Source organism: Lissotriton vulgaris, chromosome 2_1 (assembly GCF_964263255.1).
Source record: "Lissotriton vulgaris chromosome 2_1, aLisVul1.2, whole genome shotgun sequence".
Taxonomy (NCBI): domain Eukaryota; kingdom Metazoa; phylum Chordata; class Amphibia; order Caudata; family Salamandridae; genus Lissotriton; species Lissotriton vulgaris.
The window spans coordinates 557053710-557080797 of record NC_141687.1 but is presented as its reverse complement, the minus strand read 5'-3'; the positions used below and the strand labels follow the sequence as shown (position 1 = coordinate 557080797).

At 43.3% G+C, this 27088-nt stretch overlaps 1 protein-coding gene across 3 annotated transcripts in view; it reads left to right on the top strand.

The window, feature by feature from the left end:
• Positions 1-25666, top strand: part of LANCL1 (LanC like glutathione S-transferase 1) — a 639396-nt gene extending 613730 nt beyond the window's left edge. For all 3 annotated transcript variants that reach the window (XM_086955555.1, XM_086955554.1, XM_086955556.1), the window contains exon 10: positions 20379-25666. In XM_086955555.1, coding sequence (XP_086811681.1) covers positions 20379-20455 — 77 coding nt within the window. In that variant the 3' untranslated portion in view covers positions 20456-25666. The remainder of the gene's footprint in view (positions 1-20378) is intronic.
• The last annotated feature ends 1422 nt before the right edge of the window (positions 25667-27088 follow it).

Below are 27088 nucleotides of genomic sequence, written 5' to 3'. Positions count from 1 at the left end.
AGTCGGTCTCTACGACCACTCCTTGGGCAATGAGCTCTTCAATAATTTTCAGTAAAGTCACTACAGCATCGGGTGGTAACTTGTATTGTCTGATTCGGGGTAATACAACACCTGCCTTGAGTGTAACGCGGTATGGTGTAATGTGCATACAGCCTACATCAGTTGGGCCTTTTGCCCACAAGTAATCTGGTACATTTTTCAATCTGACATCGAATTCTCGCAAAACATAATGACCCTTGAAATCCCGTAGAAAGAGTCTGACTCCCTCCGGGGAACAGCATATTATAGCTCCTAGAGCCTTTAATGTTTTAATTCCTAACAGATTTTCTGGACATGATTTTGTAAGTAACACGTCTGTAACACGTGATAATGGACCCACAGCCAGGGGGACTGGTTCGGATACCTCGTTTACAATGGGCTGTCCTGAAAAACCCAGGGAAACATTCTGTGAGCCTGAGAGGGGTGCCCCTGGAACTTCATCATGGCTGATTGTGGTGCGACTTGCCCCTGTGTCAATTAAAAACTTTCTGTCTTTTCCTAATACTTGACTATGTACATAAGGACCTTCTTGATCTACAGGAATCTCAATAAGAGGCAAGTCACCTTCCCTCTCTAGGCTGTTTCATGTGTATCGTGAATATTCGGGATAAGCGGACTGGGCATACTGGTACATCTGTTGTGAAACTTGCTGAGACGCGGCAATGGGCTGTGGCTGTGGTACCGCTACTGTCTGTGCTGGAGCTGAAGAAGCATGCATAGGCTGTGTATTCTGTGTATTCTGTGAAGACTGATGCTGGTTATGGTCTTGTCTAGGTGGATGCGGTCTTTCTTTAGTTTTACCTGTCGCTATATTATGTTTTAGAACCGGGCATTCATGTACGTAGTGACCTGGCTGCTTGCAGTAATTACATGTCCCTTTAACGGGAGCTGTAGGGTGACTTGTCTGGGTCGTACCCTTTCTGTGACCGTCGGCTGGGACCGTCTGTGCTACTAACATTTTCATCTTCGTGTCTTTCATACGTTTCTGTTCCTGATCTTGTTCTTCTCTAATTCTGTTCTGGTGATATTGTAACATCTGTAACATCTGTGATGGCGTATTTGCTTGCCATGTACTCTCGACCTTGTATACACGGTTTTTAACTAACGGTAGGGAATTCTCGACTAACTTTGATACAAAAAGATGCGGGTACGACTCGCTACTTGGTTTGAGGCCACTATTAATAATAAAACATTTCTCAAATCTTGAATAGAAGTCACTAGTATCTTCATCATGTTTCTGTCTACAGGACGAGATGGCGTCCCAATCTTCCTTTCTAGTCGTCAATAATCTGGGCAGGACCTGTACTATCAAACCTGGTAATGCTTTAGTTTTGTCCCCAAGGCCTACCCCCGGGACCCGTTTTCTTTCTTCGTCCTCTATTTCTGCCCATGCAATCTTTGTGTCCCCCACCTCCCATTCCTTTTCCTTCAATTTCTCGAAGATACCCGTGGGCAATAATACTTTCAACATTTTCATGATATCATCATACGTGTAATCCCCCATTAGTAACATGTCTTTAAGCTCTCTGTGAAAACCTGCAGGGTCTTTATCATGGCACGGGACTAATTTCTTCATTTCTAACAGTTCTAGCTTGGTCAATGGCGTGTGTACATATACACGTTTCAAGACATTATCTGTACCCATAACTGGGTGTACTTCTCGTAAGGGGTTCTGACTTTCAACGCCACTCAGGCGTTGCATGTGATACATTTTCCTTTCTGGGGGCGGGGCGGGAACATATTCGGAGCTGATGAACGTGTCATATCTACGGCGTTGTTCTAGAATTATTTGTATTAACTTGGTACTTAAGCCTCTCCATCTATCCATGAGTAGTGCCTCTAGTGTTTCGTGTAAGGGACCTGGATCAGAATAATGTTTTCTGTATTTGATGAGAAGGTGCTGAATCATGTATACACCTGCTAATTTCTGTTCGTCGGGGGAGAGGTTCAGAAATGTCTGCGCTACCGTGTCATCATTATATATGTCTGCATTTTCGGCCCATGATACAGCTGATCGGGCTAGTTCTTGTTCATCCATAGAATTTAGTACGTGGTACCCAACTCGATCTCGAAGCCTTTTATCAGTTTCCTGGAACTGATGTTCAGCAGAATTCGGATTTGTCAAGGCAGAGAAGAAAACTCTCTTGCTTTCTGGACGGATGCCTTTCCTAAGGTAATTTCCCTTACCTACATATGCTATAGTATCTGCAGCTTTTTCTGGTTCTTCAGATTCTTCTTCCTCCTCGGAGGAAGCTTTGTCTTTCTCTTTTTGGTGTACCTCTAGCACTGCTTTCCTAATTTTCCTATACATTGTGGCTATGCAGGTCCCTTTGTCATGTTTTCCTTCAGCTATATTTTGACCCCACTTGTTCAGTGCATCTAATTCACTCTGATCTGTTCCAGGCCTATCTCGTTCTCTTATTAGACAGTTTATGAAAAATCGTAATATCTGTGCTTGAATGTCAACTTTCTGTTTCTCCATGGCATCCTTGATGCTGTCAGGGTCTTTTCCTGTCTGAACAAACTCATATATTCTATCTAGACGATCCTTCATACCTACATAACATAGCAACATATCAGTAGCAGATCTTAACCGTAGTGATGCCAATATCATTAGGTCGTCTTTTCCGGGTACTGGATCGTATCTGCAAACTGAAATGTTTTCTTTAAATGCATCAAAGCGGGGTGATCTGAACGTGAGAGGACTCTGTATATCCCTGACATTTAATCTGTGAGTTAATGGCGGGGTCCGAGGACCCGCGGTCGCACCCCCTGAAGCGGAGGCTTGTGTGTTATCTCCTTGTGGAGTCTGTTTTTGTACTTGAATTTGTCTTTTTGTTAGATCAGGTAAACGTGGTTTCGGTAGATCTGTTTTGAGTGCAGGAAGTGGCGGGGCTGGCGGAACGGGGGAGGTCTGTCGTGGTACTGGCGGAGCATGATTTGGGGGCGGGGTGCCACCCTCGTCCCTGTCAGTAGGCAGGGCGCGGACAGGCAGATTGGTGTAAGCGGGAGCTACATCTTCTAGATAGGAATTCAGGAATATATCTTTAGTGGTCCTATGTGTTACTTTAGTTGGTACCAGTGGTGGCGGCAGATTTTTCGGTATTTCGGAAATGGCGTCAGGTGTACCCTCGGCCATAAGATACATGCCGTTTACTTGGCTATTTCGGATGCGATCTATTTGTTCTGTTTTTACTCGGATTCCTTCAGTAACTAATTCGTTTTCTTGAGCTTTATCTGATTCTTTAAGTCTGTCTTCTCTACGGAGCGCTCTTTCAGTACGTTTATGTGATTCCTTACGCCAAAATTCTATGGCGTCTTTCTGAGATTGTCTGGCTTTCTTTTTCCATAATGCCTCTTCTACCTTCATGATGCACTCGGCATCCCATGTTCCATTAACTGGCCATCTGTGTCTCTCGTCTAGATGTTTCGTATAATCGGCCCATAATTCTAGATACAATATGGCATCTATGCCATGCTTGTTATACATAAAGTTACCTGGAGTGTCCCTAGGGGGGATAGGAATTTCTTCCTCTAGTATCCCTTTCCTAGTTCCTATCTGCTTTAACTTGTTGAAAAACGGCATTTTGCCTACTCGATACTGAATGCGCGATCCTTGATACTTAATTCTGAGGGGGTCAGAGAATATTAGACTTGTTAGAGTGAGCCCGAACAATCTGGCTCTACTCGCTGAATCAAACAGTGTCCCTTGATGTCTTCTCGAACTCTGGACCGCTAAATGATGCCAACGCGTTTTGACCTTATAGAAGTAAGACCATCACTTTATATAAAGGTCTTCATCAGGGCGAGATAGAAATGGGGAAGGACATCGTTCAATCTGTGTAGAAGACAACAATATAGCTATTTTTAGTATTCAAACTTTAACAATTTCTGTGGTGTGCAAACTAGATCATTCACACCTTACGTATTAACTTCTGTGCCAGAGTACTCTTGCTGGGGATTTGCTGCCTGTATCAAGTGAAATTAAAAAGACAAACAAGTTGTCTAGTGTTTAACTCTAGGTGTCAGAACTGATAACAGTTCTCATTGTCACAGACCTACCGGTATAACTCGTGGGTATCGCCGTAGGACGTCTGTTTTTTTCTTCTGTAGTATATCAGGGCTTGTTTAAAATTTGTGCAACTGGTGTAGAAAAACATGACTCTGAATTACCCTGTATCTAAATATTCAGGATATACAGCTTCAACATGTCTTGTTTACCTATATTGTTTACCTATATTGTGTGGGCTATTCTGGAAGTGCCCCGTGAATCAAGCAATGCACAGTGTGTTATCGTGTTCATAAAAAGAACATATTGGCTTAATGGCCATGCTTTTTTAAAAAGGGATAGAAATATTGTGCAGGTTTAATGTGAAGCGTGGTATCCCTCTACTGATTTTATCGGTTGTGGCTTTCTCTTGAGAGTGCTCGTGCAGCCTGTGTCGGTTAGTGAAAGTCGCCTTAGTTAGTGAGGTTGATCCTCTAATGATCTTCAAGGGCTAAATACCTGATTTCCGCGGTGCGTTCAGCTATCTGAGAACTTGTCTATCACATCACTCATAGTCGCATTGAAAACCCTAAGTTTCATGGTGGCGTCCATATGCTCATTAAAACAAGCATTGGCATAGCCAATAGGTCTCGCCTTTGGGACCATATAAGTGTTTAGTTATCCAGTACAATATCATTGGTGCAACAACATCAACTGTTGCATGGCTAAACACTTACAAGGTCCCAAAGGTGAGACCTATTGACTATGCCATTGCTTGTTGTGTTATGCCATTGTCTGTGACTTTCCTAAAAGCTTAGTGATGGGGCCTCTAGAAAGGTGGGGCCCTGGCCCAGATCCCACATTGCCCATGCCTTAAAACGTCTATGCATAGATCACAAGTTGCCCACTTATGGTGGGAACAGTTCATCCGTCTCGTTTTTATTGTCTTTACATTTTCCTCGTCAGTTGGTTTGTCTTCATTTTAAATGCATAACTACTGGTAACAGAATACATTGAAAGACGGCTGGATGAAACAATTAAGGCTGTCCACATTAGCGCCCTGGGAGCTCTTAGTGCCTTACTCACCCTGAATACAGCGATAAGTGGTCTAAACCCTGCCACTGGTTACCACAGCTCTGAGTGCCTAACCCACCCTTGTTGCATCGACGCCAGTCCGAAACCCTCCTAGGGACTACCTCAGCTCTGACAGCCTAACCCACCCTAACTGCAGAGATATCTGTCTGAAGTAATTGTTGATGTCCACTAAATTCTGCCATGCGGTGGTAAACTTTAATGAGAGCGCATTTCGGGCTTCTCAAGTGTTCAGGACTTCAGCTTTGGCGAGAGTCTGGATCGAGCATGCTGTCTATTTGTGGGGACCTCGGTGTAAGTTTGCTTGCCTGCTACACGAGTCATGGACCAAAGCTCTAATCAGTGTGCCTTTTTTCTTTTTTTGCAGTTTTATATAGCGCAGACTTGACAGAAAGGTATCGGGGCGCTTTAAACGAGCACCAGTTACATTACACAAGAACGCATTCATTTTTAGGTTTCGCCTGGGGCACGGAGCTCCTAGCTCTGCCCCCAGGAGAAAGCTTTAGTTTTGCAGTATGGGGGACTTGAATCCGCCCTCTGTTCCATTGGCTAGCTCCATAAATGAAGGCTAGCCATTGGAACAGAGATCTGTCCGTCATGGCCAGACCAGATTCGTAGGCGTTCCTGCATTTTTTTCCCTCTCCACCCTTTTTGCATCGTCATTGGGCGGTGGGCGTAGTTTCGTTTTTTTTTTGGTGTTTGTTTTCCTCATTTCATGCCGACCACGGCCGCCGGAAGAAGTCCAGGTGACTGCGTTCCTTCCCCCCCTCCCGCTGTCCGTGTCTTTCCCGCCCCCCCCTGTCCGTGTCTTTCCCGCCCCCCTCCCGCTTCCGTGTCTTTCCCGCCCCCCTCCCGCTGTCCGTTCCTTTCAGGAAGGGAGCAGCAAAAAATAGGCCCATTAAAGAGTGGACCTTGAGGGCCACAAATAAATTGAATACATAAACGCATTAATTTCCATATAAAGAGGTTAGAAGAATCTGCAATTGTGGTTGCATGCATAGAGTGACCTGATCCTTCGTGCAAGATTCTCATTGGATCATTGAAAACTTGCCAAAAAGACTAGCACACAACCTTCCTGAAAAGCCTCATTTGATCTCACGAAACGTTCGGCCATGCTTAAAAGGCGACACTGTTCAATCATTTCATTGTGATACCCTCAAAGATGTATCATTGGTATAATAGAAAATGTTTTACTTTTTAATATTGCACATATATTCATGGCGAAAAAAATGTGTAACACACTCGGCATTCTTTTATGACGTGTTTTTTAAATGTCCCTTTAATTTAATGTTTAAAATAAAAATTATTATAGATTTCAGTGGATCAATAACATACAAATTCGACTAAAATATGGATTCAAGTGACAAGCCTTTTCCCAACCAATGGCCGTGCGGTGTTTCTAACATGGCCGCGCTATGCTCTGCTGAGGCACCGCCATGTGGTGTATCGTCTCTGTCGATGAGACGGGGTGTGCACGCGAGCGATGGTGATGCGCCTCACGCGCGCTGAAGCAGCTGTTGCGGGGGCCGGGTGCTAGCGGTGCAGGATGTCCTCCTGCAGCCCCGCCATGTCTCTGGAGAGATGCCGGGCGGACTGGGGGGAGTTGGAGGACGAGTTCCAGCAGCTGCAGGTAAAGTCCCTGTCGAGGTTGGGTGGGGGGCAGTGCGGTGCCCCTTGGAATCCTTCCCAACCTGGAGGTCAGAAAGCAACCTGTGTATAAAGTCCACACATGGCCCATTGTGGTTATTCTGTACAATTAGTTTCATGGTGACCTTGTGCAGCCAGCCTCCCCCAGCCCTTATTCGCACTCTGCAGACCATACGCCTAGTGTTCAATGGGTTAGAGGAGTCGCAGGGATTGTGCAAAGTGTAGAGCGCTGCAGTCTAGAATTAATAAATCCGAAAATGTAGCATGTAATGCAGTTAATCACTTTTTAAGCATATCTATTCAGCGGGACGCCGTGGATTTGCTGATTACCAAAACCTCTAGTTTTTGCATAGTTGCGTCTAAAGGGATATTCAGCGGGTTAAAGACGTTACAGAGTGTTCATTACCACATGTCGTAGGTTTCAGTGATCTACAGGAGTGAGATAAGATCAAGCCTTGCACGAAAAACAGTAATTCTCCATAATTCCAGATTCTAACCTTACTGTCATGAGAGGCGAACTCGCCTATCCATAAACCAAGAGTAGCCCTGCCTTTTTATCAAAAGCTTAGGAACCCTTTGTAAACCTCATATTGAATTAAATGTGAGTAAAGTGTTGCTGTTTCTCTCGGCAATAGCACCAGCAAAGCAGCTGAGTGCTAATGAAACCCAAGCAAAGCATTTAGTTTTTGAAGACGTCATGAGTGACACTGGTATAGGCTGTCATCGTTGTTGTGGTAGGTGACATCACCTGATAAGCACCTAGATGGAGACTGGCCAGCTTTCTTGCACCTCTGAAAATATTGCCATGTTAGGTAGGACATGAGCGATCGCCTCTGGCTTGCAGACAGTGCAGAGCAAAACACTGCATTATTTTGCTTTCAACATCTTTATACCAGTATCCCCTTGCCTGCTATATAGGTCCTGATTTTTTTTGTTTGCATGTTAGTTTGTCTGTCTAGAGCAATGCTGGTATTATGTAGTCACTAACAACATGTCGCAATTGCCTGATGAGTGCTTTGGTTGTACAGAAGCATTTCTGCCCCCGCTTTATGTCATGTTCAGGTAATCTGGTTGCGCATGTGAACAATAGAGTGGGCATAAGGCAGTGTTTCTAGGTGGACTCCATATGTTTGGCAGCTTCTCATGTTTGTTGATATTTCATTAAGAGCTGTGGAACTGTTTGCTTAATTGTGTTTTAGCCTTCTAACCATAACAAATAGAAAATACCTGGATGCCTTCTAAGATTGAATGCTCCTCTCTTTAATGGAATTCTCCTGGAAACTGGCTTATCAAGACTACCAGGTGCAAGTACGCTACTGGATGCATTTGGGTTCTGTAAGCCCTAGCCCTTCATGTGAAATCTCTGTCAGATAGTGAAATTGGGACGATTTCCTTCTGTGTTATCTAATACACACTTCATCAATATAAGTACTGTTCTTTTCTACTGCCCAGCAAAGTTTAAAATAAACAGGCAATCTCTTTACTCAATCAAGTTTAGGGTAAATAAATTCCAGCAATCTACTTTTCAGGTCTATTGTGAGGCCTAGAAATTCTATAAACTTGTTATTTTATACAAGGTGAAATATCAGCCTATTTTCTTCTGTGATCTGATGCAAGATAAATGAATCGGGGTCATTTGCTTCCATACACTAGTAAATGGGGAAATATTTTCTAGTAATCTCCTGAAATCAAGTATAGCTTATTCTACAGAGAGTATTATTTTCTAATCAAATGCTAGTTAGGGCACTAAAGTTTTTAACACACGCAGGGTAAAGTATACAAGCAATGACCTGCTATAACCTCTGATGCAAGGTAAAGCCACTCTCCCCTCCACCCTCTGTCTGTTATCCTTGGAAGGGTTGGGCAATCAAAGTCATCTCCAGCAGGCACAACCAGGAACAAGCATTTACAATGCAACGGTTTCGCCTTTGGAAAAGTTAGAGCTATTGGCAACGTAAATGACAATGCCATTTATTTATCTGTTTTCAAAACCAACACATAAATACAAATTTTGTCATTTACAATGGCAATAGCTCAAACTTTTCCAAAGGCGAAACCGATGCATTGTAAATGCTTGTTGTAGCAGTGGGAACAGAGATTAAGGTATTTGCCCAGAACCACAGGTTGTTAACCGTGTTTCCCCAATTCCAAAGTCGGCAGCTCTGGGTCCAACGCTCTCCTGGATGTGCTCTTTGCAAAGGAATTGCATGTAACAAGATCTTTGTCCTAGATGTACCCCAGTGTGAACTTTCACATGATGCACTGCAATTGAAGCATTAATTTGAGGAATGCAAAAAATGAATTCTAGGATGAGCTACCCTAAGGACCTCTTTTGTACTATTGCAATAACTCTTTCTTTCATGACACTCAAGCACAGGTACATCTGTACAAAAAACTGGGACTGGAAATTCCCTGCAATAAGCAGTAGAAATGTGTGTTCAATTGCTCTCGTGTGAGTTCTTCAGATACTCTATTTATTTCCTTTGAAGTCTGGTATTTACTTATAGTTCTGTATTTACTTCAAGGCGGGTATTTAACAGAAATGAAAAGATAAAAACTCCAGTGGGTGCTAGACTCATTTCCGCCATATGAAACTACAAGAGGGCTATTAATATTCTTTCAACAATTGATCGACCAACTACTGGTGTTTTGTAGTCCCAGTATTAGTCATATGATCTAGAGTACGTCAATCAGCCTCCACTTCCCAAACACTTTAGAGGACAAGCCCTATGTTTGTGAAATCAAGATACGTAGGTTATGCAAAGGCAATGTACAAATTGGCTTAGCAGTTAATACATGATAAATGGTTAATCAAGTTCTCAAATTTCCCAGTTCCATGAATGAACTCATTCAGTCAAGGTCTTTACTGTTGCATTCTGGGATTTGTAGTACTGTTTAACCCCTTATACAATTAGGACCACAAATCCCACAATTCAAAGAAAAGACCTGAACTGGATGAGCTATGCCTGCGTGGAACTGGGAAACTTGAAATACGTAGGGTAACAAAGCAGCCAAATAGATCCTGGTCATGTGGGTCAGTTTCAGCCAATCCTGATTTTCTAGCTAGCAGCTACAGGGATGATGACGCCTGTAAGCTCGTAGCAAAAAGAGGAAAGCAAATCTACAAATCCAAAAAGTGTTGTTGGCTATAAAGACAGAACAAAAGCTGAAGATGGGACACAGGACTGGGCCTATTTCCAGGTATTGAAGCATCAATAACAGAGCTCAAGCCAGGTTAAAAGTCCTTGTTAGTGTTCGGTGGATTGCCACGACTTTAGGAGTAGGACAGTGATTTACCTGGCAAATATTTTACAATTAATACCTTGAGGACTTAATAAATTACTTGCGGAAACATTGCTATTAGCAATCTAAACACCATGTAAATTGTAAATTGATACTTGCATAGCGCACTACTCACCTGCAAGGGTCTCAAGGCGCTTGTACGAATACCGCTGTGGAACCTATCCTGGCTTTCCCTGTGAGGCGTCCACTCCTGGGCACCCCCAAGGTGGAGGCCAGGCATCCTTAGCGTTGTGGGGGCCGTTGTGGAGATTAAGCAAGCTATTGCCCAGAGTTGCAGAGTGGGACTCCATGATTGGAATAGGCACCGAGGCGAGAATTATCAGGTCCGTGGAATTTTGAGCCCAAGACCCGCCGAGGCTCAGAGCTCTCCTTCAAGCCTCAGGTTGGTGCAGTCGTATCCTCGTGTATCTTTCAGCTTCGGAGAATCAGGAAAGTTTCCCACCTACTCTCGCCTGAAGCCCTGATACAAGTTTTGATCGCCCTTGTGCTCTCTCACCTGGATTTTTCCAACTCCTTGTATCATGGCCTACCGAAATACCTGCTACATAGGCTGCAAGTCGAGCAGAATCAGGCGGCCCGACTAGCCTTTAAGACCCCGAAGTGGCAGTCTGCAAAACCACTACTCTGTAAACTCCACTGGCTGCCGGTCGAACAGAGAGCTGCATTCAGGATCGGCTGCCTGACCTACAAAGCTGTGACTGGTACGTCCCCCGTCTTTCTGAAGTCCCTAGTGACTCCTTACCGTCCGGCACGCAACCTTCGGTCCTCCCACCGTCAACTTCTGACCGCAGTCCCAATCAAACTCAAAAAATATGGTGGTTGCAGATTTGCTCATCTGGCTCCCAAACTCTGGAACCAGTTGCCGTTATCTTTCAAATCCTCCATGTCTCTGCTGGAATTCAGAAAACTTCTTAAAACCAATCTTTTTACACAGTCTGGCTAGCTCCCCCTCTCTACATCTCTCAGTACCACCCAGCGTCAGGAAACCTATGGTGACAGAGCGCTATACAAGTCCCTCTTAAGATAAGATAAGATAAGAGGCGGGGAATTGAACCCTGGTCCCGGGCTAGACCTCTGCATCAGGGTCGGCCGCTCTAATCATTGAGCCACACTTCTCCATGCACACCCTACACTCAGAAATAAACACAGACGTAAAAGTTGCAAGTATGAAATCATTGAATTAGGATCACCTACTGCTTAGCCACGTAAGCTCACAATTTTGCCACAATCTAATCACAGGTTCATGTTAGCATCACATGTTCAGCCACCTCTCAAAGCTGGTCAATAATCATAGATGCGTTTCACCTTGTTTGGACTCCTTATTGTGATGACTGCATCTCAACTTAAGTGTAAAGAAGCTAGAGGGAGCTACAGAGCGCTCATATTTCACAGGTCCATGCTTGAGTAGCTCATCCGGGCCAGGTTTTTTCTTTGCCCTCTGTGGCTTACAGTCCTTATTTTAGAGTGGATCAACTGGACTTAAAATTACACACACAAAAATCCTGGACTCGGTGATCTCATCTCGCATGGACTGGAGAAACTTGAGAGCCTTCTGGACCTTCAAATGTTGGTTAAAAAGTCTAGACTCCCTGAATTTTTTTACACGTGGCAAAGTCTACTTGGGAGCTATACTCCAACACGACTAACCCAGTTTGTTTGGTTGAATTATCTGTTTACATCTTACAGCAAAAGAGCATTTACATGTCCCGGTGTGAGGTGACATGTTTGATCTTACACAAAACAAATACACAAAACTAGCAAATCAAATTGACTTAGGGAGAATAAATAGCTACCCCCGCCCCCCAACATTTGCTATGCCAGGCTCTGCTCTAAGGAGGCTTGATTTTCTAATCGATCAGAAGAATTAAGAAGGGGCAAGAGGTTGAGCAAAAAAACTTGATAATGATTCCACTCCATTGAATAAATAAATGTCGGAGAAGCTGTAATCACTGCTCAATTGGCCGCTGAATCAGGCTCTCTGTTAGCTCAGCCAATCCAGGTATTAATTTTGAAGCCGGGGGGCTATGCGGGTTAGGCAGCGACGATATCGGGTTAATTACAGAAATACTAGCGGACATTGATAAGCCCAGCCGCGCGAGCTGAGTGATCAGCAGGTTATTGGGCCGGCACATTAAACAGTATAAAGAGACAGCCCTCGTTCAAACAACTCAGACATGACAATCGATACAGTACCATACCATGACAGAACAGCAGCGGAAATTAGTGATATTGGAACTGTCTGTCAGTGGCCTGTCTGGAGAGGCAGCGCAGGATGGAAAGCAGGACGCATGGTCTGCTGGGAAATGAGAGACTTTGGAACCAGCCGAGCAGCCTCCAAAATCCTATTTTCTCCCAGCTGCAAAGCGGCGCCAAGTCATGTGTGACGCGTTCAGCCAGTCTTGGCTTTAGACCCAGTTTCTCATCGTGTTCTGGGACTTGAAGTTAGTTTCACGTTTAATATTGCTAGTTAGGAGGGGGTGAAGGCAATCTCGCATGGCATAGGGCCACTTAGCATTGAGTCGTTCTCCACGCATCTCGTAATATTTCTCAACTCGCTGGGGGAGGCTCCTTTTAAATGAAAACATGGTGTGCGTTGACAAACCTTGGAGTGTTAATAGGAGAAAAACAAGCGCACTCGCGTCGTGCGACAGCAGGAGGGGAGAGAGGAGGTGGCCATCGCGATTCACTTGCAGGAGCGAGCAGCTAGTGCCGCGATAATTGATAACATATGGCGCTGCGCGCTCCCGCAAGTGAACCGCTACACATGCACGCTTTGTCATTGAAGGCAATGGAACTCGTGCACGTTTTTGGCTGAAAAGCCAAAGCGACGGCTAAAGGTCTATTTGCCTATGCAGCGCATGGGCGCTGCGTAGTCGAGACCTAAGCAGGGGGTACGTATATTTTACTAAAAGATTTGGAAGTGACTTTGTGACAGAGCCTTTGAAGACCATTCAAGGGGCGTCTAGCCATTAGGAGTCTAATGCTGCTGTGGATCCTGAAAGGAATCATAGAATGATCTGACCACATCAATGGGCAAACAGGATCAGCAACAATATGAGAGGATGTGGAGAATATGACATCCAGAGTATGGCAGGCTGAATGAGTAGTCCCAGAATTAATGTTATTTAAGCCTAAAGTGGCCATGTCAGGTAAAAAGCTTACAGCCTCTATATTCTCCTTTTCTTCACTATGTATATTAAAATCTCCAAGTAGCCAATTTTCTCCATAATCTTTAGATTAAAGTCTTTTAGTGGCCCAGGCAGGCGGTAGACAAGAGCGCCCCTTAAAGTAATTAGGGGTGACAGCTTAATTTTAAATGTGCACATGTCCATCAAATTATCTAGGATGGAATCAATCACTGTAACTTTCAGTGCCTCTCTATGTATTATGGCTACCCCACCACACACTTTCCCTACTCTGTCCAGCCTAAGGATCCGGTAGTACTCAGGGAGGGCAAGGGCAATATCAGGCAAGGAGGTAGGTTTAAGCCATGTGTCTGTTATAAAGCTAAGGTCTGGGGAATCCGAGCTCACCCGATCCCAGAATTCAGGTGGCATGTTTAGGAAGCAAACGTACATTTGCCAGAAACCCCTTCCAGGAACCAACCTGATTTGAAGAGTGGGGTTGAGCAAGACTATTATCCGTCCACCCCCTCCCTGTCAAGTTTTCTCTAATAGCATTGTTGCCTTGTATGCCTGGCGTAATATCAATGCAAGTAAAAAGATAATGAGAACAGGCAAAAGGACCTTCCAAATTAACAATCATATGAGCATGCAGACATGATGGAAGATCGTTTCTCACCTGAAGAAGTTGAAAGGATGTATAGGTGAGCCTAGAAGCGGTATCAGCCTGTAAACCGGCAGAATTTCTGGATCCTGGCGACGTACCGGCACGGACGGGCACAGACGGGCTTGCTTTTGGCACGCCTGGACGCGCTAGCGGCGCTCCCGCTGCATGGCCGTGCAAGTATGCTGTTTAAATACAAATCCGGAAGTAGAGGATCGGGGGGAGGAGCCACGTCCCTCCACACAAACAAGAAGCAACAAAGGGTTTGGCTAAAGCGCAGTAAGGCTGCGCCGTATATAATTCTCAACAAAACAAGATGCCAGTACTGCTTTTTGATTTGCACATTTCAAATGCACAATGACTTAAACAATTGTAGCATTACCACACAACAAGTTGTGACTGTATTAATCTTTGTTTATTTTTATAAATTCTCAAAATATTCCAAAAAACATTATTCAAAAATTTCTGAAAGAGCTTCAAGGGGAAGAGGGAATATTAAAAGCTATAATCCAATTGGATGTGAAAAAGTGAAGAATGAACACACAAGAGAAAAAATAATTCAGAATGATTGGGCTACAGTCACACATTACATTCGCCATCCACCATTTAGTCTAAACAACTGTTATGCACATACATCTCACAGTCAAAACAAAAGTATAAATCGGGTTAGAAACAAAATTCAGACACACAAGTGACACAAATAAGAAAAAAATGAAAAAACGTGAATAGCCTCACCAAGGTTCACAAGAACGTCTTACTAAAGTATACGGTGGGGTACTATTTTTATATTATTTCTGATCATGACATCATAGTCATCTATAAGGCCATCAATATTTTTTACAATTTAAACGTTTCCACATAACATTGTCATAAGATTAGCCTTAAAGAAAAAAGAAAGGGTTGTCGCGTTTCGAAGCCCCTTAGTTGTGGGGGTTCTCCTCAGGACCTTGAGGGATCAGTCCTGTAAAAGAATCAAACAAGAATTCTTACTATCCTATCTCCTGAGTGAAACCTTCAACTCTAAAACAGACCAGCGTACCCAGCTAAATTACCTTGTCTTCTTAGTAATCCTGCGCAAGTTTCAATTCCAATGTGCAGAAACAATTGTCAACGCTTCAGATGAAATGCAAAACTCCCATCATAGACTACAAAGCAAAAATGAATATAACCATGTGATGTTCTTTCGAACAGAAAAAGTAAAAAATGCCTTATAAATGGCCACCACAAGATAATTACCTTCACAGAGAAGGAGTTGCTTCTTGAGTTAGATAGTGCTTCAAACAACTTATTCAGAACCCGGTTCCTGTGTACAATATTAGAAGGCAAAAAGGAGAGGAGTTGATTTTAATCATGTGCACTGAAGGTCCTTCTCTCCTAAGATTAAACCGTACTTGCTCCAAAGTCCTAGGTCCCTGTACAATATAATCGTCCTGATATCATGGTAACGTGATTTTTCTACGTAATTGAATTTTGGCATTTTCCCAAAAATCTTGCACGTAATTATTCACTCCTCACATGCATATATTAGGGATTAACCTGTTCGTTTTTTTGTTTCTAATCGTATCTATCTCTGATAATGGACATGAACCGATTCGTCTGTGTTGTTCAAATAAGGGGTCGCTTACCTACCCTAATTGTATACTTGCCGCAAGCGGTATCAACATGACTCACCCTAGTCAGCCCATGAGGTAAAGGTTTCTAACGGTACGGGAAGGAAACTTATCTTTTGAAATTTCAGGCAAATACCTTAGTTTTTTAGCGGGTCTCCTCTCTCCAAACCAGCGTCTCACGATCTGCTGTTGCACTGTGCGATCCTCGTTAACCCGGTTATGTTAAAGTCCGTTCTCTTGACGCTTGGAATTATGGGGATTGTAGTCAATTCCACTAGTTGACACAACGGTTGTGTCGAAATCGGAGAATTTTTTGTCTTTCTATTTACAAGACAGAAGCACGTCCAAGATTACCCGTTCTTGAAAGATCGTCATCACAGCGATTTCCATAGTAGCATCGCTCGCGGTTTCATAATCTATGTTATGTGTATCCTGGGAACTGTAGTTTTGGTAGTACACTTGTGTGTAACCGTAGGTTTTAAGATTGTCTATGCTTATGGTGTCCTTATATAAGTTTTTTCATGGGGACTTGTTGCATCATGTTGTAATTGTGTCAGTGCATTAGAGATGGTATAGCTCAGACATCTCATTTAATCCTGTAACTGCAGAGTTAGATTTTAGAATTAGAGTTGCCTCTCTTGACGACAATTTTTCTTCCACATCACCTCCTCTCGGGTCGGGTTCCACCTTGGAGATCACAGTCCATTTTAGATCATTTTCTGAATGCGAATGTTCAATCCAGTGTTGTACAAGCGGTGCAGTGAGAATGTTTTTCTTGATTCGCGATTTATGCTGGTTGATTCGCTGTCTTACCTCTTGGCTGGTTTTGCCTATATAGAGTCTGTTACAAGGGCATAAAATGCCATAAATCACAAACTTAGTCTAACAATTTGTAAATTTTGAGTGCTTCCATGAAATGCCATTATGTTGGAACAAATCTCCCTCCATTGTCAGGGGACAACAGACACATGTTCCACATTGATGGTGGCCTGTGATTGGCGGTGAATTCATGTATTCCCTGAGTGACGGAGGTTTTTGTCTAGGCGTGGCAGCTCTGACTATGTGGTTTGCCACACTTTTGTCCTTCTTGATCGCAAATAGCGGCGTGTCATTAAGTTGTTCATCTAGATCATTAACCAAGTGCCAGTTTTGACATATCTGTCTTTTGAGCCAATTTGAAGGGGGACAGAAGGTTGATACACACACTATTCTGTTTTGGTCATTTACCACTGGGTCAATTCTCGCATCCGTAGAAACTGTACATTTAAGGATGAATATATGTTCCATGCCGAGGCTCTGAAACAGAGGCTACTACTTCGTGGCTATCCAGCTAAACTACTGAAGCGTGCGCTTAAAAGGGCATGGTGGACACCAAGAGACACTCTCCTCTCAAAAAAGACAAGGAATGACCAAAACAGAATAGTGTGTGTATCAACCTTCTGTCCCACTTCAAATTGGCTGTAGAAAAATCACGTTACCATGATATCAGGACGATTATCATGTACAGGGACCTAGGACTTTGGAGCAAGTACGGTTTAATCTTAGGAGAGAAGGACCTTCAGTGCACATGATTAAAATCGACTCCTCTCCTTTTTGTCTTCTAATATTGTACACAGGAACCGGGTTTTGAATAAGTCGTTTGAAGCACTATCTAACTCAAGAAGCAACTCCTTCTTTGTGAAGGTAATTATCTTGTGGTGGCCATTTATAAGGCATTTTTTACTTTTTCTGTTCGAAAGAACATCACATGGTTATATTCATTTTTGCTTTGTAGTCTACGATGGGAGTTTTTCATTGCATCTGAAGCGTTGACAATTGTTTCTGCACATTGGAATTGAGACTTGCGCAGGATTACTAAGAAGACAAGGTAATTTAGCTGGGTACGCTGGTCTGTTTTAGAGTTGAAGGTTTCACTCAGGAGATAGGATAGTATGAATTCTTGTTTGATTCTTTTACAGGACTGATCCCTCAAGGTCCTGAGGAGAAGCCCCACAACTAAGGGGCTTCGAAACGTGTCGACCCTTTCTTTTTTCTTTAAGGCTAATCTTAAGACAATGTTATGTGGAAACGTTTAAATTGTAAAAAATATTGATAGCCGTATAGATGACTATGATGTCATGATCAGAAATAATATAAAAATAGTACCCCACCGTATACATTAATAAGAGGTTCTTGTGAACCTTGGTGAGGCTATTCACGTTTTTTCGTTTTTTTCTTATTTGTTTCACTTGAGTGTCTGAATTTTGTTTCTACCCCGATTTATACTTTTGTTTTGACTGTGAGATGTATGTGCATGACAGTTGTTTAGACTAAATGGTGGATGTCGAATGTAATGTGTGACTGTAGCCCAATCATTCTGAATTATTTTTTCTCTTGTGTGTTCATTCTTCACTTTTTCACATCCAATTGGATTATAGCTTTTAATATTCCCTCTTCCCCTTGAAGCTCTGTCAGAAATTTTTGAATAATGTTTTTGGGAATATTTTGAGAATTTATAAAAATAAACAAAGATTAATACAGTCACAACTTGTTGTGTGGTAATGCTACAATTGTTTAAGTCATTGTGCATTTGAAATTTGCTAAATCAAAAAGCAGTACTGGCACCTCCACACAAACCGCACCAAAAGCTGTGGTTTACCAGGGCCCAGCAATCTGATAAAGTGTGAGTGCAAGGTAAGCTTCAGTACAAATGCCTTTTCTATAGCTTGGTCCAGCATACTTACACCTTTCCCCTCATTCCTCTTCTTCCGCGAGAACTAAAAAAGATAAAGACGGAACCCAGCAGGATCATTCTAAAAGCTCCAGCCTGGAGTCCCCAGCACTGGTACACAGAACTTCACCTACTTTCAGTCAGGCCTCCGATCCATCTCAGACCATTTCCGTCACTTTTGACGATGAACCGGGGACAAATATGCCATCCGAAACCCAGTTCTCTGAAATTGTCAGCCTGGCTTCTGAGTTCCGATAATTTCAACACTTAAAGATCCCACAGGAGCGTAGACAGGTGCTGGCTAAAGCAAGAGCAGACAGCACTAACAGGAATTACTCGCCTAAATGGAAGAGGTTCTGCATGTGATGTGCATCGTTTAAGGTCAACCCTCCCCACTCACCTCCAGAGGAAGTTGTACCTTATCTACTTCTCCTTGCTCGCTCTGGTTTGGCTCATGCATCAATTAAAATACATTTAGCTTCCATTTCCAGTTTCCGCCTACCAGCTAAGGTTCCATCTCTATGGTCCTGCAGGCAGGTCAAACAGTTCTTAAAAATCTCTTTAGCATGTTCCCTCCAGTAAGGGAACTTCCTCCTGCATGGCAGCTAAATGAAGTGCTCAGTCAATTATTGAAACATCCTTTCAAACCTATTCTGAAGATGAACATGAAGTTCCCAGCCTGGAAAGTGGCTCTTCTCCTAGCTCTCACTTCAGCGAGGATGGTTGGTGAACTCCAGGCTTTTAATACTCAAGAACCTTTCTTACATTTAAACCAAGACAAAGTTATTCTATGAACAAACCCTATGTTCATCCCAAAGTGTCTTCGGATTTCCACCTTAATGAGCCAATTGTTTTGAAATCATTCTTTTCAAACCCACAGACTGCAGAGTGTCCTCTGCACTCTAGATGTTAAAAGGAACCTAACATTTTACTTGAACAAGACAAAGCAATTTGGTAAGTCAAATCAGCTTCTCATTGCGTACAGTGCACCTATAGAAAAGTGTGCCTTTCACTAGATGGATATCAAGTGCCATTGTATTCTATCATCAACAAGAGGGCCATCCTCTAACCTCAGGAGTCTGTGCCCACTCTGCGAGAGCGATATCCACATATAAGGCGCTGTTTGCAGGTGTATCCCTGCCTGCCAATTGTAGAGCAGCAACTTGGAGGACGCTGCACATGTTCACCAAGCACTATTGCTTGGACGATGAGACTAGGCGAGATGCGGCAGTGAAGAAAGATGTTCTCAGACATCTTTTTCAATAAGGTGAGCCTTATTTTATTTGGTTCCTTCCCATCATCCTTTGCTGTCTCACATTTTCAATGATTTATGATATAGATGTATACTTTGAAGAATGTTGCTGATGTATTTATAGGAGTATACTAATGAATGCGGCCAGTGCTATCTTGCGTGCCTTTCTACAGTTGCTGTATGACATGAAAATGTGTTAATCACTGCTCTCTACTCTGATTCAATGAAAGTTCCCATGCTAAAGTAAGAAACAAGTTACATACCTGTAACTATAGTTCTCCAATATTGGAATCTTTCATAGATTCACAGCGACCTGCCCGCCTCCCCTGGAGAAGGCTCACTTACTTATCTCAGTTCTTTCTATTTTTGCACACTTGTGCTTGGAAAATCTGATGGACTGGAGTTTTTCTCAGAAAGGTTCTACAGGATGGTCTCTACTGATTGGCTAGTTCTAAGTTTGGTCCTTTTTTACAAATGGACAGAGATATCTTACAAAATGTTTTAAGGCCTGAGGCCTTATGTTCTATGTCTAATAGGACATTTCTTTTAATAATACCGGGGACACCCATCTCCACGACGGGGAATAATTCAGGCATTTGAATCTATAAAAAGATTCCAATACTAGAGTAATATAGTTACAGGTAAGTAACTTGTTTCATTTATGACAATGGAAATAATCGACATATTTAATAATGTAATGTTAGGCTAGTGCGCAAGTTAATTTTCTACAGCTTGCACTGTGGATTCCCTTGATTTATATAAAGTCAGATGAGTTGAATGTGGGCAATGTTTTCACGTTTTTTTCTTAGTTTCATCTTTTGATATAAGAGGAACGTCTGCTCTCAATCTTTCATTAGACTTAAGTAATTTAACATTGCACAAATAGGACAATGCTGTTACAGGATGTGCTTTGACTGAATTGTACATATGATTTCTACATTGTTTTCCTAGGTATGGCCGGCGCAATCTACTTCCTGGCGGATATGCTTGAGCCGAAAAAAGCCCAATTTCCTGCATTTGAACTGTGAGAGAAGTCTAACAAGACATGATGGCGCATCCCACCGTGCTGGTCATTTTGAAGATTCTCATCTCTTACCCTCCCGGTTCAGCCCGTGGTTCCATGGGACGCCTGCGCTTCCAGCATTGTTATTTTATTTTACATTTTCGTTTATTATTGTAGTTTTTCTGCGGAGAGAAGCAGCTGTAGGCAAATGTTGTCTTGCATATTTGAGAACTAACAATAATTTGAGATCCGTTTACAGTCAGTGCAGACGGCATAAACCGCCAGTTAAAGTTACGTGATTTTGTGACTGAACTATGCATACTGATTAAAACCGCTACTTAAAGCAGTCCGAGTCTTCGAATACATTTCCCTAATTGACCTCTGAAAAACAGCTGTGATATGGGCTGAGATTCTGTAGAGACTGGATCCTGGTCGAAAGCACCCTCCTCCTAATTTTAAAACTCACTTTGCCTCTCGTTGTGCCAATGCCACTGGTAATAATTACTCTTGTTAAAAGGCAGGCATCCCAAGCAAGTGCGTGGGCAGATATCAGCATATCCCCCTGTTCTACCCAACCACGTTAAAATCAACTTACCTGATGAGATTAGGTGGCACGCTTACATTAGGGAAGGCAGTCGAATCACCATCCGTTGGGGCTACTCATGCCCCCACCACCACTATTTAATTGGTGAATGGTGGCGGTATCTTGGTGGGGGCTTCTGCCCAGGGTATTATTGAAGCCTAGGAGTGACATCTTGATCTCTGGTCATACTGACTCATAGTTTGCCGGCTTGCTTCATGCCTATATGCCTTTCTCAATACTGTGTATGAGATGTCAGTATGGACAGCTAATTTAGTATATCAGTGCACGCCAGTCACCAGGCCTGCAAGCCCCATCACATATAGGCATACAAGTTGAACATTTATTACGATCTAATGTCTCCATTTAGGACTTGGAAGAGTGGCTAGAGATTGCATTCTTTGTTTTTAAATTTAATTAACCCTCCTTCCTATTTATACTATCTAGAGGGATAGCAGTTTGAAGACATAAGCGCAAAAAGATGCATCCGTAAAAATTTGTTATAAAATCGCGGTTCCTTAGATTTGCAGTGGGGAACCTAATATTAAACTTATGGACCGTATTTAATACTGGCATTTCTGTGATAGTTCCTATTATGTCTTCAATTCTGATAATACAATGTTGTTCTGTTGTTTCAAGCTCAACTGTTCATAAACAACAAAGAAATATAGAAGATATTGGGTACAAAGAAAAGTTAAGAAACTGATATTGCGTCCATGTGGGCTATCCTAAATTCTCTCTGGCTAGTGATTGGATTATGTATGATAAACCGAGAGGAAATGTTGCAGGGATCGCACAACTTCTACTCGGTCTGCAAATCACTGAAGGCAGGAGCATCCCACATCAAAATCAGGTCATCTAGCAACAAAATTCCCTCTGTTGAATGAAAATTATTGGCTACATTTGCTGATTTCCCTGGGTTTGATGGACCGTTCCTGTCTGCCCTTCCTGTTGTGAAGTGCAGAATTGAGTTAGCTGTGTTAGAGTTCTGTCTTGTTGTGTGTCCTAGGTTGTAGGTCATCTCTTGAAAGCTGCGGGGCCTTCAGGAGCACTGCCTTGAAGTATCTGGTGTAGGGGGCAGTTGTTACCTCTAGTCTAGAGGGCAGCTATTCAGGTCCTCTGTGGACGCTGGTGCTCCCACAGGTTTCTGCAGGCTTTGCAGCATTAGCAAAGCTATGACTGAAGTTGCGTTACTGGGATACTGGGAAGCATCTACAGAAGACAAGCGAATTTAGAAGGCATAGGTTAGTTAGCAAAGTTGTCTGTAGTTTGAGAAACTTGCTTTTTTTGCGTAATATTAAACTTTTATACAAATACAACCCTTGCAAGTGCTTACGTTGCAGGACTGGAGTCATTTATCGTTGAGAAACGCTGTTTCCCAGCCTATTGTTGGTGCGTTTTTATAAAATCTGCAAGAGGCGCTGCCTGTCTTAGCACGATGAAAATGAATACATCAGTCCTATCTCGCTGCTATGACGTTGATCTGTTCCATTCAGCAGCCCAAAGTAATTCCGTATGGACAGAAAAAACAAATGGAGAACTCCGTATCATCACAGCCAACCCTGGAAACAAAGCTTGCATTGGGCGGTGTTTTTCAATAACTGTTAGTTCATATAGAATCGTTAAAAGAAACATGTTTTTTAATATTCATATAATTTAAGAAAGTCCTAGTTTATAAATAAATAACCACCCATGTTTCCAATAAACCAGTCTTTGAAAGGTGCTCAAGTCAAGTGTTCAATCACAGGTGATACAAAAGGAAGAAGGCCGGGTTGTGCTGATCTTTTCTTCTCTGCCTCCCCTTGTCGCTGCTTAACTTGCCATTTGTAGACCCGACCACTTACAATCCATGTGTACCTTTGAGTTTCCACAGGAAAATAGTACGTTCAATTGTGCAGTCGGTGTCCCTTCCACCCACAGATCAATAAACCAACAATACTTAGGAAGACAGGGATTCTTGTTGGTATTCACTGGAGGTCGTAGGCCGATTAGACTTCATCTCTCACCATATTCAGCAAATCTGGCATTTATTTATACAGTTACTCAAAACAGATGAACAAACCCTAATAGATAGTATTATATTGTTACAGAGATGTATTTAGTGTTTCTATTTATATCCCTGCTTGGTGGGAGGCTCGGGTAGCCAACGTCAAATTTGCTTACACAAAATGTTAAAAATTAGCATTGACATTATTACCGAAGTTTTGTATATTTAGGGAACCAGAAACTCCACCATCCCTGTCTGGGGCAGCCGTGCCCAGCTCCAGCCACAACATTGACATCCTGAGTTAGCGGTAGGATTGCCTGGACCACCAGGAGGCCAGTGTCCCCGCCAGCCAACACTGAGACTTCCTCAACCCATACTTCCATTCAGTGGTTTGCAGGCCGAGTATAGGTTGTCTCTTATGGCCTTCCACCCACCTGCTCCAGTATCTTCTCTGCTTGTATGGGTAAAAAAATAATATTTTGTTTTTATTCACTTTTTCTGTTTTCAAAATAATGCTTGCCGATCCATTGTAGAAACACCTGGAGGCCTGGATGGGAACACTGACAGCCTCTGGTTTGAGATGTACATTATTGAGCATGCCCCTGTGTGAGGGCACTTCAAGTCGCTAAATAGAATTACATTTCAGATGATATCCCCTGCTTGGGGGCACTGCTAGCCTCTGGTTAGGCCTGTACTTTATTGAGCCTGATCCCAGTAAGGTGGCATCACCTCCCGCTATTTAGATCTGTACATTTCAGATCTTGTCCACTCTATATTAGCACTACCAGCTGCTGTTTAGAGCTGTTCGACTAAATCCCTTGACGATGGCACTGTTGGAATCTAAAAAGAACAGAGCTGTACATTTTAAAGCATGTGCTCTGGGTCAGGACACTGACAGCCTCTGGTTACAAGTGTCCCTTTTTGAGCCGTGTCCCCACTCTTGAGGGCGCTTCCAGCCTCTAAGATGTTCTGTGTGATTCCGATCATGTTCCCTGCCTGGGGCACTGTCCGCCTAAAGTGAGAGGTGTACATTTTGGACCATGCCCTGTGTGAGAGTACTGCCAACATCCAAATAGACATGTGCTGTTCAGATAATATCCCCTGCATGGGGACAGCGCCTGCCCCCCCGTTAGACCTGTACATTTTTAGCAAATCACTGTCCGCTTCTAAACAGAAACGTACATTTCAGATCCTGTTCATTGTGTAAGAGCTCCACCAGCCTCCGGATAGACCTGTGCTTTTCTGATTAAATGTGTAGCTTGAGGACACTGCAATACATTGCTTAGAGCTGCACCTTTTATATCATGCCTGCAGCACCGAGGCACTGTCAGACACGCGTTAAGTTGTAAATTTCTAACCATTTCTCCTGTATCCGGCACTACCAGCCTTTAAATAGAACCCCAGCCATGCATGTCTGAAGAAGCCTCCTGTTGAAGTGCACTGGCAGGCTCCTGGGAGCCATTCTCCTTTTCACATCTGCAGTACCCCAGGCAGACTCGGCCACTCTCCAGAAGATGGGTTTATTCCTTTCCTCTCTTGTGTCAGGGGCCTGAGGGGTATCTGCCTCCATGCCGTTTCTGACCCCCTGACGACCACAGCACGGTGTTCAACTTTTGCGTTATTTTTAGCAGACAGACTTCAGCAGTTTTGCTGGAGGGTTTGCCCTGCTCCTCGCGCTTTTCCAAACGGATGAACGGCGCTCGCCGTCGCCCGTGATCTTCGGACTATTTTCAGACTAGATGAAGCCACATTTGGGCATGTGTTTGTTACCCAGGGAGACGCTGCGCTTCTGGCGTTTATCACAAGTTTGTCAGTGGTTTCTCAGACCATAGAAGTCAATGAAAAGTCTAGTTGGTCTGTGGCTGTCAGTCACGGGCCCAAAACCCCAATCCTTTTTCAGAGCAGGCAACTTGAGATTCTGTACAGTATAGTCGTCTTGGACATCTTTGTAAAGATTTAAAACTGTGGGGCCGAATTAACGTGTGGTGGTAATGAAACTTCTGATTTGTGGAGGAAATAAATACAAAATCGTCTGTTAGAGGAGTATTCTCTGATGGAGAGTTTACTTTAATGACAAAGGGAATTCTACCTATAGATTCTTTGCACATGGAAAACCCCCTATGAAAGATTTAGATTTCCTCCTTAAATGTGAGGATTTTGCTTTATCTCCCATCTGTAAATCAGACCCTTTGTGAAAGTGCTGAGGATAACATTCTGCAGTGGTACCTAATGAAACTCCCTTGAGCTAAGCCATGCTTGCAGGCCATGCCTGAGGTACTTTTATTGTAATTTGTGGATGAGCATTGGCAGTAGGCGGCGTATTCCCCTTTTTTTCTTTCAGCAAATAATCTCAGATCCCTAGGGCAAAGTTACTGAACAGCACAACAGGTAGGCTTTTTACATTTGTGAAGACCACGACAGGCCTCGTACACACACTTTCCCTCCCCTTGCCATACTAAATCAATCTAGCATTGTACCCTAGGTATTGTTAGGTACAGAGAGTATTTGAGGTTATTGCTGTTTAGTGTGGGCTATTAACGATGAAAGTATTCTCAAGCTTTGTCTGTGCAATTACATATTTTGTGATGATCATCATGGTTTCCTGTTTGGGTTTTTCAGATCCAAGAAAGGTGTTAACAGTTGATAAAGTTGATGTTTATAAAACTGTACTGAAGCGTCCTGTCTCTTTTTGTGTTAACTGCTCATTTGTGAAGTTTGAGGTAGGCGAACTTGACTGCTTGTTATTTGTCAACACAGAAAATACGATGCAAATGTGCCCTGTTGGCTGTGTAATGCCCACCATGGTGTTTCAGTACCAAGGAAAACTTTAACCTATAAATTAAAGAATTCGGTATGGAGTGTGTCTGGAGCATACCTGCTAAAACAACTGAGTTACGAACCTAGCTGTATTGCAGGCATAAACGAATCCTTCTTAAAAGGGTAATAGTCTCCAAACTTGGGGTGGGCGGAATTTGCGTAATCTGTTACGCAAATGTCCGCAAAATGATAAAAAATCTCTGCGAACACGCAGAATTGCTTGTTCGAGATGCTTTTTTCCTGTTCGCAATCACTGTTTGCGTGCTTGGGGGGGAAATATCTTGCGAACAGGCATTTTGAGAACGCGTACAAGCAAAAAATTTCACGAAGTCACAGAACACAGAATTTTGGGCAATTTCGCGTTCTCTGCGGAACGCGAAATTCCACGAGCGGAACAGAATTTACTTCCCAGGCCTACCGTAAAAGAACGGAACTCGCCACTAAGCACAATTTTTAGGCAGGAGAATAGCTTGCGGTCGTTTCACCAAGCTCTTGGAACACTGCGGATCTGGTGAAGATTAAGTAAGTGCATTCATTGGAACAGGCATTTTGGGCGAATGTGCAAAAGGGGATTCATGTCATGGCAGATCAGCGAAGCTGAGGTTCTGTTATTTATGAGTGACAACCACTTGTAATGAAAGACTATGACCCACCCCCCAGCAATGGCGGCCCGTACCTGGTGAGCCTACGGACAGCTGGCGCTCTTCTCTTTCCACTACCGAAGCCGTAGCTTCTGCGCGGCAGTGCGGTGTGGCGGGGAGCTGGATCTGAACTGGGAGGAGAGTCATTGCTCCTTCGCTTAGTTTTCGTGTCGGAGCGGTGCTGCTTTCCTTGGACTAAGTCTGTGGTGCGGAGGAGCACGTTTGTTTTTTCCAAGTGCCTGGGCTGCTGCTTCTTCTTGGACGCCGGCCAGAGGCAGGAAGGTGAGGAGAGGGAGGCTGGAGATTTGGAAGTGACGGCAGGCTGTCTCCCTGATGCTGGCGCGCTGGGTTCCTCTTTCTCAGTTGTGCTGCTAGTGCTGAGGCCTCGAGGCTGGTTCCGGGCTCCTTCTGTCACTTTTGCTGGCTGGAGACTGTATCAAGATGGATTGACAGCCAGTAATACCTGCGTATTCACCCACTGTGCCCTTGAATAACAGCTTTAACAAGGTCTAAAGTCTAAGAAAGGAAAAAGGGAAAGCGGAAAACAAAACTTTTTTTTTTTTTTTGCATCTGAAGCCACCTGGACCTTGCTTGTATTCTGGCACAAGGCAGGCACAAGACAGCCGCTGGTCT